Source organism: Sander lucioperca, chromosome 9 (assembly GCF_008315115.2).
Source record: "Sander lucioperca isolate FBNREF2018 chromosome 9, SLUC_FBN_1.2, whole genome shotgun sequence".
Classification (NCBI taxonomy): Eukaryota; Metazoa; Chordata; class Actinopteri; order Perciformes; family Percidae; genus Sander; species Sander lucioperca.
In genome coordinates, this window is record NC_050181.1 from 40,057,110 (window position 1) to 40,069,038 (window position 11,929).

At 41.3% G+C, this 11,929-nt stretch overlaps 1 protein-coding gene across 1 annotated transcript in view; it reads right to left on the reverse strand.

The window, feature by feature from the left end:
• LOC116065082 (probable G-protein coupled receptor 158) overlaps positions 1–8,537 on the reverse strand; it is a 72,909-nt gene extending 64,372 nt beyond the window's left edge. The window contains exons 1-2 of the mRNA XM_036005185.1: positions 7,187–8,537; positions 1,109–1,214 (exon numbers count right to left, since the gene is read on the reverse strand). Coding sequence (XP_035861078.1) covers positions 1,109–1,214; positions 7,187–8,040 — 960 coding nt within the window. The 5' untranslated portion in view covers positions 8,041–8,537. The remainder of the gene's footprint in view (positions 1–1,108; positions 1,215–7,186) is intronic.
• Between the last annotated feature and the right edge of the window lie 3,392 nt (positions 8,538–11,929).

The following is an 11,929-nucleotide window of genomic DNA, read 5'->3' on the forward strand; positions in this document are numbered from 1 at the left end:
GGTTTTGGCTTTTCAGCCAATTTACCCTGCAATGATGGACACAATCTCTGTGACTGTGTTCACCACTTTGCTCCAGATTGAAATATCTCTTCAACTATTGAATGGCTTGCCACGAAATTCTGTACGGGGATGCACTGTCCCCAGAGGATAAAGAATCCAGATACTGATGAGCCCCTGACCTTTCCTCTTGCACAACCATGAGGTTGACATTTTTTTTTATTATTTTGTTTTTATGGAAATGTCTCAACAACTATTGGATGATGAATCCTAATAACTTGATAATGAACACGTGACTTTTCCTCTAGTGACACCATTATGTTGACAATAGTAACATGTTGCCATGAAATTTGATTCAGACATTCATGTTATCCTCAGGATGAATTGTAATATTAAGTTTAACTTAACTTTTCATCTAGTCAGGTCAATTTAAAAAAAATTATTTAATGAGACACAAATAAGAAGTGCTAAAAACAGTATATTTATAATCATACAGCTTTCACTACTGTTGGTGCTCAGAGCAGCCATGTTGGATTGTGATGTCGGGGTTGGTGGGGCTCTCCCAACTTTCCGAGTGGGCTTTAGGCGGTGCCACTGGAAATTTTCGACTGGGAAATTTTGACTTCCAAGTTCAACTGGAACGCATTAACTGAAAGCACGGCTGTGTAGTACAGCCTCACAGAGCCACTAACATGGCTGTAGATTCTTGTTAAAACTTCTACAGTGTCTATCTATCTATTGAACTATCATTTGAACTTTCTATAGATATTACATTTCATACACTGTGGCTGAGTGAACTGACAGCTTTACTCTTTCAGTTTAGGTCAGTTAGCTGATGCTCTTAACCAGAGAGCCTGACAGTATGTAGGCTGCGGACACTTTAATAAGGAGCATTGCTCTCAGATATTACACCGCTGTTGTTGTTTTTCTTTCACATGATGCACATTTGATAGCCTTTGTCACAGTGTGTGTGTTGCATTTTTAAGGACATAATTATCAGACTGAAGGGTGTATGGGTGCAGCAGATTGACAAAATAGACAAGCAAAGTGATACGAGAGCATTTTCTGTTATTGCTGATTGAAAGACAACTATAATGTAAAGCAGACTCACTTCCATGCTGGTGACATTACAGCGGTGAGTCCCAGCGAACCAGCCACTGTTGGAGCACTGGTCAATGTCCACATCCTGCAGGTTCACATCCACACGAACCACACCCCTGCAAGAGAGAAAAAAGGGGGGAAAGAGGAAGTAAATGAGGAGAATAGGAAATGATGATGAGTAGAGTTAGAGGAAATAGTGAGAGGGAAATCACGAGAGAAGATGGTACAAAGACAGAGCGGAATGACAGTGAAGGTTTAGAGAGAGGGAAGAGATAAAAGGGTGGAAATGATAAGGAGGCAAAATTAAATTGGGGTGAGGGTGCGTCAAAAAATTGAATTGGAAGATGCAGAATTAGTAGATTGAGATAAATGATAACAAAGAAGAGTAGAAGAAGAAAATTGAGGAGAGAATATAAGAAAAGTGAAATAGAAGGGGAAGGAAGGTGAGAAATAATGAAAATGGATAGAAAATGAGAGACATGTAGAAATGAGACATGGGAGAAAGGTGACAACATTGTACAAAGTTAAGCAAATTGGTGCGAGGGAGAGAAGGGAGGAGGAAGAAGTGTAGGCAGAGAAGGCTAGAATAAAAAAGAAGACATTTAAAATAACAGAAAGAGCAATGCTTGGGGGAAGTAAGGTCAATGGTGGACGAAGCGGGGAAAGGGAGGGTGGTAATAGAGAGGAATGAATGAAATAGATCAAAAGTGGGAAAGACATTAAGAGTGATAGAAGTGAAACAAAGAGTGGGAGATAAAAGTAAAAAAAACTAAAACAAACAGAAGCAAGGTTGAAATACTTGCACAATAAGGTTATCCTACTTCTTGCCAGACACTAGGTATGCACTGAGAGATGTATAAAGATTGTATCATTTTGGTCAACAAAGGACCCACTAATATCAAGGTGTCTCGAGCTTCCGTCTTTTATAATAAAACAAAAGCTTACTCCCCTCATTCTTAAACCTGGTTTTCCTCCTTTAATACTATAAATGCTGGACATCAATACTAATTTAGAAGATGATTTATCAAGTCCTCACTAGATAGTATTTGGATGCTGTTAATGGTGTTAGGTTATGGATGTGTCGGGAGATGGGTATGTGTTACTGTGTTACCGTAGCCCAAAGAGATGACTCTGGAGCTATTCCGATATTTGTGTCAGCTGTCTGAAATCTCTCTGAAATCTCTTTGAAAGACCGAGCTGTTTTTATTGAAAGGGCTCTAAAAGACCCCCTATACAATACCATTTAGCAGCTAAAGAGCCAGATATTTTACTCCTTGATACTCATTGATATATTGTAGATGGGTTGGACAAAATAATAAAAACACCTGTCACATAACACCATACAATTCAACAACATGGTTAATGAAGTAGAATCAACAAGTCTATGAAACCGTTTCAACTAAAATTCAACATTATAACCTTCATTAAGGTAGGATTTATTGCAAGGCTGTTATATTAGACTGCATTCAAGTTTTCGCTAAGGGTACCTAATCATCGACCTAATACATGGGGAACAGAATGCAATTTCCTAAAACAGCAGGGCACTGTGGCTTATAGCAAACATAAAGTAAACAGTGCATTTATTGGGGACTATTTTCAGGCGGGTGTTCCCTCATTATTCATTATAATGAAGGAACATGTTAAACAGTGCAACAGTGTGGCTCATTAATGTGTTTTTAATAGTTTTTGGAAACAATGGAGCTGCATCGCACAACAGAATAAGATTTATCAAGCTTTGGAAACACAGGCAATACTTGTTGGAAGGATCGATTCATTGTCGGTTTGTGTTTTTTCATGGGATTTGTTAATAATAAGAGGTATATCACCAGACATATCCTTAAAGGCTTTGTATATGTGGCCAGTGCAGATAGTTCTGGAAGTATCTTTACTTGGTTTGTGTTTCAATATAAACCTTTAAAGACAGTTATTACACATGCAGTGTGCACTCTGCCTTGTTCAGCAACACTGCAGACATGTGATGTTTTCCCATCAAAGGTGAGAACGATTCTCATGTTTTCTGTCTGCTTGTAGCCCCAAACATCTCTGCAGGATGTTGGTGCAGTTCAATACATGGAGACTGCTGGCCTATGCAGCAGTGAGCTATTACAGATGCACACTGTGAAGTGAATGAGTTTAAATACTGTTCAGGGATGTGACTGCAATATATTAGAGGGAAACTACCTGGGACTTAAACCAGTGGAGCTTCATTCAGCTGTTGCCATATAGCCTACTGTATATAGCTATCTCTCACTGTCATTTACACACACACACACACACTGTAATGTAGATAATGGGTAGATGCTCAGTCTCGGTGCTAGTTATAGGGTTATCACTAAGTTCACGCAGGTGTGTCGGCCAGAACACCACTTAAGGCCAAATATCCCATGAATAAATAAATGAAGAGCTCAGAGATGTTCTTCTTCCGTTTATTTCTTTTTTTTCACCACTAATTTCTTATTTTACTCAACCACAAAGTACTGAACAATCTTAACAACAAGTATAAAAAGTATCAACATGTTTAAACACAATGTTACATATTTTGACCCGACGTACTGAGTCGGGTGAGCCGAAAGCGATAAACTAGCTTGAATGAACGTGACTATAATTAGCACAGTGGTTGCGTAGCGTGGCGACCCCTTAAACTCCTAACTCTCATCCACAGCAAATAGCAGAAATAAAAGCTGGTTTAACAAAGAAATACAATATCACAAGTGATGCAGCAGATATACTTACTCTTCTCATTTACGCACACTCTGAAGAAAAATGCTGCTCACAACTACACTCCAACTGACCGACTATCTTACTGCTTATTAACTGTGTGACGTCAGCTATAATATACCAACCAGCACGCGCTTTGGCCACCCTGTTACAAGCACTGAATAAACGAGAGTAAACGTGAAACATAAAACACAATATGGTCAACTGTACTAAATAATTGCAACACTAACATAACTTTGGGCCTTTTCTACACACACTCACACACACACACACACACACACACACACACACACACACACACACACACACACACACACATACACACACACACACACACACACACACACACACACACACACACACACACACACACATAAAGCATGCTTAGTCTTCGACACATTTCCTCCACCATCGTACAAGCTGAACATTCACATTCCCTCTCTCGACATCTCTCTCACTCTCTGCTGTGGTTAGGTGGATTTGTTTGTTGTGTCCGTTGCAGTGTCTCAACATTTGTGTGATTCTAATTTACAGATGCCCAAATTGTACTTGTTGCACCTTTAAAGGTGCTGTAGGTAGGATTGCGAAGATCCAGAGGAGCCAAATTTTTTTTTTAAATGACCTGCTTCATGTAGTTCTACTCGAACATAGGGTCAGTTTCAGCAAATATGACAGAAAGTTAGTTTTATAAGGCTTACCTAATGCACCTTTAAGCCAGCTGCAAGTCATCGCCTAACAGCTGGAAATAGTCACATCACCTTTAACAGTTTTACTGAATGTAAACTAGGCAGACTGCTTGGTTTACATTCGGTAGAACTTTTAAAAGTAACTACCTGATTCTGATTCAAATCTGCATCATATACATTTTGATTTGGTTTACAAAAACTAATGGCCTCTGTTCTGTAGTGGGAAAGCTACCACCAGAGCTATCTGCACTGGTCACAGAGCTTTAAATTTGGCCTTGGAAGAAAAGTGAAAAAGGAAAAAAAGAGAAAGAGGTTGCTTTTAGGTAGAAAGTAGCAAGACATGGTGTAACTAACTCCATCATCTACACTAGCTCATGCTTTTCTCTTCAGAGCCAACAAGCTTTCTATTTTTAGAAATGTCATCACAGGACTGAGGTGAGTGAAAGAAGTCGCAGAGAAGTTGCAGACCACACTCACATGACAAGAAGTAGAGTGAGGAGAAAGAGTGGATTGGAAATGGATTGAGTTGTGTAGTTGCAGTTGTGGTCTTAAACAACCACTTTATTATGTTCCCTTCTAACTTGGCTCCAACTGCTTATATCATATCTGTTGTTGACAAAGTGAAAAACGAGCTCAATAGCTGTTGTGATATCATTCATAGCATTTTAGGACTTCCACCGTGTTAGGCATGAATGCTCTGGGATAAAAAGTTAGTAAGTGGACCCTTGAGTTTAAACTACTATATCCAAGGTCAAGAATTAATTTTCAATCCTAACTTAAAGCCGCATACACATGAAGACCATGCAGTTTGACTGAGAGCCCTGGAAAAAGCTACTAGGGTCAAACTTATTACTTTGCATATCAATATATAACACATCCTTTGTGAAAACAGGAAATCAGAAAACTTTGTTGCATTGTTTTACCTTGTAGTCTTAGGGATTTGAAGAATGAGAAAAACATGTTTTTTTTAGAATGCATACCATTTCCACATCTCATTTCAACATCAGCCAACAATAATATAGTCTAATATTGCAAAAGCAGTGTTCAGGATTTTCTTTTCTATATTCCTATGCAACTTCACAAGTGGGATTTGATGCACGAGTAACTGACTTTTCTTCTTCTGTCAAAAATCACTTGTAAAATTTCACAATCATTTTAACACTCACACTTGACTAAGTTTTAATTGTTATAGACTAATTATGAATTTATTGAAACCTAAATTAACAGACACTTATGGCAACTGACACAAGCAGATCTTCCGTTTCTCTCACCAGTTAAACATCCTTATCACTGCATGTTGATAGTTTCAGACAGGTAATAAGTCATTTTTGGAGACAAACGGGGCATCAAAGCCAGAAATATGTGAGCTGTTAAAGCAAATTGAAGACTCTCAACTCAAAATGAAAGTGTCTCACTCATACAGTACATAGCTTACATGATGATTCTGATCATACTGATTCTATGGTAACTCTACAGTTACCACCATATCCGCAGTACCCTGGAGCAGGTAGTGATGCAGCACTTTGCTCAGGGACACGTCAGCAGGGTGGATGCCTGCCAACCTGAGGCCCCAATCACTAGCACGACACACTGCTGAGCCACAAAGCAACATTTATGGGTCTCCAACATAAAATTTCACCTACATTTATTCATCATCAGTCGCAGTTAAGGTAGATTTTACTCAGCATTTTGCTGGAGACGCAAGTAGCTAATTTTGTCAAAACAGCCCACATTTAAGAAACTTGTACCAGCAAGTATTGCATTTTTACTCAGGAAAGTGAACCACATGATTAATCAATTATAAAAAAAAAATGGTGCCTTTAACCTTCCAAAAAAGCATTTCTAGATTTCTATTACATCCTTCCTTTCTCTTTTTGACCCCTTTTCTAGGTCTGAGGACTATTGGAATAATCACCAAACTGGATTTGATGGACGAGGGCACAGATGCTCGAGATATACTAGAGAACAAGTTGCTGCCGCTGCGAAGAGGTGTGTGTGTGTGTGTGTGTGTGTGTGTGTGTGTGTGTGTGATAGAATTTTGGATCCAAAAATTGAGAAAGTTTTTGTTAACAAGTTATGATGAGCCTTGAAATATGAGATCCTTGGGTGATTTTATGCACCTAACATAAGCACACAAATGGCAGCTTACATGTATAGATCCCTTCACCGACAAACACACTGTGTAAAGCTTGCAGTGTTTGTTAGATGGTAAGCTGTAGCAGTAGAGATGCACAGCTGTGCTTTGACAGGCAAGCATATTAAATGAGAAAGGTCTACCTGTGTCTGTGAAGCCTCTTTTACACCATCTGTTTTTTGCATCAAGGCTGCAAATCATCTGAATCCATATTTACATTCAGTCTCTCAGAGCATTACTGTCAATCAAATGTGGGATACTTAGTTTTGGTTCACTGTTAATGATAAGTATACTGTATATTTGTGGAATGAATGTGTAATATACATGAAGTTATGAATACATTTTAAGGACTAAAGATGCTATCACAAAACTTACCAAACACAAACTGCATGTTCTTTCTTTGTCTCTTTCACACACACACACACACACACACACACACACACACACACACACACACACACACACACACACACACACACACACACACACACACGATGCAGCTCTTCTTGAAAATTATGTTATTCCTAACACCGCTAACACATCCTCTCACCTGAACTCTGGTGCAGAGTTCCTCTTCAGTCCATAAAAGCCAGCAGACAAGGTGAGCAGCCAATATGGCACAAACGCCCCGTGTTCACACTCCAGGTACGGCGCCGACCACTTGATCTGGTTTTTGTCCAGAAGGTAACTTCCACTCTTGGTGCCCGACGCCTCCTGGACTCTTCTGTGCATGTGTGGTCTCCTCCCGTCCCTAAACTCAGTAAACCAGTCGGACTCCGGGCTCTTGCTCCTCAGACGGTGCGCAGAGCCGGACAAGTCCTGCAGCACCACCTCCTTCTCGGTTCTGGTCGCCTGGAGGAAAACCTGTGGGCCCGGTGTCGGTGCGTCCGCGTGGAAGGTCACCACCGCCCTGTAGATTTTGGGGTCCCCCTCGAGGATACTCTGGACCAGCGCGTGGTACCAGTGGATGTCCATCCGCGGGCTCTGCTCCCGGGACCTGTTGGCCTGCAGGATCATGTTCAGGAAGTTTGTGGCGTGCGCTACAGTGTCCAGGATGCTGTGCAGGGAGTAGTGGGAGGCGACGTGCAGGCCGCCTCGCAGGCTCCTCAGCTCGTACCTCCGCGAACAGTTGACATGCCTCAGCGCTGAGGAATCCCCGGTGTGCAGGAACGCGGTCACCACCCTCGGCAGGTCCTCCTCAATTTTGTGCGCCACCACGGCGCGCTCCGTGGCCGGTACCGAGTAGTAGGTCGGGTGGTGGGGCGGCTCCCTGTTGATGTTTTGGGTGCTGAAGACCGGTGGGTTCTTCTCGTCTCGCTCATTATCCGACCACTCCACATAACCGTAGTTTGATCCCAAAACCAGTCCTGTTTGCAGAAGCAGCGGGACGACCAGGAGAGCCATATCTTTCTGTTTTACAGGCACAAAGAAGAATCCGGGGGCACTTGGCAAAGTGTGGCGAGCATAACCGGAGCCCACTCTCTTTCTTCTGCTTCTTCGCGGGATTAGAACCACTTTGAGAAGCACACACCAGAGAATTTCCTGAATTTCATACCCATGATCAAGCTGAAAACGACAGAGCCTTTCCACTTCTCATCCTGTGCATCTTCTGTCCGCGAAAGCACAGACTTTCCCTCTCTTCGTCTTCTTCTTCTCCGTTTTCTATCTCATCAGCCTCCAGCCTTCTAATGAAGAAACAACACTGACTCCTCATCAGTCCGCAATCCATATGAAGCGACGTTCTAACCGAGCACTCACGATCTCTCTTTTCTTTTCTCCTTCTCGGAGAAATCCATGTGAGACATAGGAGTATGATGACAAGGAACGGAGCAAATTGTTCTTGAAGTTCCGTCCCTCCCTATAAAACCCTAATAGGTCATCTAAAGTGTCGCCCACCGGTGTGTGTGGTTGTTTCTAACTGCCAGTCTGCCGGAGGTGGGCGGAGCGTGGGAAAGACTGGAGCTGTCCGGTGCTGAAAGTAGCGCCCGTAGGAAGAAAAGCGAGGGTGGTGGAGGTGGTGAAGGCTTGTCAGTGACGAGGATGGAGGAGCAGCCTCGTCACGAGTAGAATAGAATAGTGTGAATGAGGGTGAGACCACCAGAGACAAACATATACACATGTATATATGTTGTACTACTGAATATACAATATACTTTTTCTGTCTACAGTTTATGGCCAAAAGTATGTGGACAGCTAGACATTACACCAAAATATTTCGTGGGTCTCACAGTTTTTCCTCACATTTCCAGAAATAAGCCCAAAGTTACCAACTAATTCCTAAAACTATACAATCATTTACTTCCACGTCACGTTTTCCACCAAAATAAAGCTCTGGTTTTAACATAGTAGGCCTATACTTGTGTCGTCATGATCGTTAATACTAGAATTATGCTATGTGGAGTAAGCCACATTTGTGTTTTGAAACTTCAAGATGTTCAAAATACTAATGGAAGTCGATTAAGTAGAAAACACCCTCACACCTTCCATAGTTGGCATATTGCAGACCTACACTGAAGCCTACGTAGCTGCATCTGCTAATGAGAATACTGCTGAGACACTCATTCAGTCAGCAGTGCAAAGGATACATTGTGTTGCATTGTCCTTCATTACTTGTGATCTGATGGAGAAGCTTGTGTAAACACAGCAATGGGTGATACTGTAAATCCAGCAATGTTCAGATCGTCAGAAACCAAAGTATATTCAATTTCAGCTTAGTTGGTGCGGAAATGACAGTGGCAGGAAGTGGAGGAGCTCTTAAAAGGCGTCCATGATCAGAAACTTCTTGTTGTTGTTGTTGTTGTTGTTTGGCTCGTGTAGACTACATGACAAGACTTTTAGACAATATCAATACATATTTGTAGCATATCACAGAATAATGTATAAGTGCTCACAGTGAAGATTTTTAATGCACAGTTCATAAAACTGTATACGACAAACTAGCATTATTTGTATGAAACTTTTACCTCAAACCTCACAAACTGCAGGGATCACAAGTGCTGCAGTTCAGGCCTTCCCAAAGCTAAAACATCATGTTGTAGCATTAAGCCTCTCTTTAATGGAACTATAGGGCCTTGAACACAAAAGTATGGGGACAGAGGTGTCCACTTACTTTTGGCCTTACAGTGTATATGTTATATACATAGACACAGTTAAACAGACATGAGGCAAACAAATATAAATGTAGGTGCATGTGAACAAGGGAAGCCAGAGCCTACCTCTTTTACTCATTTACACAGATAAGCAAGGTTGGACATCCCAATCTGTGCTGCCTGTCTGTGATTAGATACTTCATGAGTCCAAAAAAAACATGAAAGCATTGCTTTTGTTGTTGTGTGAGTGAGTGTTTGTGTTCATGCTCCGCGTCGTGCCTAACAATACCACTTAGCTGTTCTGAAATCATTGTAAACCACAGCCTCAATGGGCTTATTACTTTAGTATCTGTCTCGGTCTGCTCTGAGATTCCCAGGGGCAATGGTCCATCAGGACTATAAATGGGCGTTGCAGTCTGCAGCCCGCCCGAGGTGACTCGCAGGCCGTTGCCATGGCAGTGGAAGTTGACAACTGTAAAGATCTCCCCATGCTGCCCACTGCAGCCAGTGATGAGGAAGTGTAACCTGTCTGGCCCTGCAGCATATACCCCTCTTACACACATTCACACTCACATACTGATCAATCTGTGCCAAAATCAGCCTTATATTTGGACATGATAATGACGGATATGCATTGGCAGATGGATAAATGGTGATAGAGCAGATAATACTGACACGAAAATACTTGCTAATCCCATAAATCACTCGTTCATTCATTTTGTGCACTGGCTTAAATGACTAAGCAGCCTCTGGGCCCCATCAAAAAAAGGTGACAGTGCCAAGCAGTGAAAGAGCATCAGAGGCAGAGACTGTACGAAGCAACTGTTCCTGCCCCCTCTATTTCATCTTCTTTTACAAGCTGCACTGCCTCCCCTGGCCTGATGAATATTTGATAGGCATTTGCTGCTTCATCTGCATGCTTTACAACTTGAGTCCGTACAACCACAACAGTGGTAGAGAGGCTGATGTACCAACTGTTCGTTCACCCACGCTCAGTATTCTCCCAGAGGTTCCTTTAGATTTCTTCAGAAAAGAGCAAGAGAAGGAAAACAGCCTCATGAGCAAAAGTGCATTTACTTGGATGCTTTTTTTGTCTGCTTTGCTACCGCTGGGAGCTGTATTTGAACTTAAACAGTTCAAGTTGCTGTCAGTGGGAAGGTGGCCAGTCAGGGCCTAATAGAAAAGTTTACAATGTTGTGCTTTTAATACTGGGTTGTAATGAAACTAGAGGACATTGAATAACCATTCCTTTAAAGGGTATGGTTGTGTATTTTTATCAGAGGCTTAACATTTTCTCCAAATTCTATAGAGTCATCTTCTGATGTTAAAAGCTTCAGTCTTACCCACAGCTCTTTATCTGTGCTAAGCTAATAAGCTGTCAACAACTTTAACGTGGGAAATATTTTTATACTTTGGTTGTTGTGAAGCTTCTGGAAGTATAGCAAGACTGTTTACAGTAGGGTATCAGAAAGGTTACAGAGAGTGATGATGAAGAATAATGAAGGAGAAATGATGAAAATGAAGACATTATTTTTTAAGCTCTATATTATATTTAATGTTCAGTAGCTCAAGCATAGTAGCTCAAGCTCTGTCACTCATCAGAATTCTGAGTGAAATCCACTAGTTTTGTGGAGGTATGAAACAGAAACAGGCCATCAAGATTCAAATTAGGGAAATAGTAAAAGTTTAAGGATTCTGTTAAATGCCAATGCTCTGACTGCCAGATCACCCACAGTTACCTGATGAAGATGAAAAAGGCTTCTGAAAACTGTGACTATGTTAATTTCCCTAGGTACAGTCTGCCAAAGGAAGGACAGTTCAATCAACTAATGCTAGTGAAAAAAAACTTTTTCATCTGCAAATATCAGCACAAAATGGTGAATGGTCTGAGTGTGTATTGTTACAATATCTTATCAAATGTTGGCAAAATATGTTGTTCTTTATCTATAAACACGTGTTCCCCTTGTTACTGTGATGGTAACATAAATTGAAGCCTATTCCAACACAATTGGCAAGAGCCTGTGTAAACGCTAGATAGTTTGCTAGTCTATCACAAGCCAAACAACTGGGAACATATAGAAGAAATATTGATTTGTGCTGTTGAACTTGGAGTCAGAACACACCTGCAAATATGTAAAGCGGCCAATTCATCCTGCATAGTAGTTGGTGCTGTCTCTCACTGTTGGACAGGGAGGAGAGTAAGT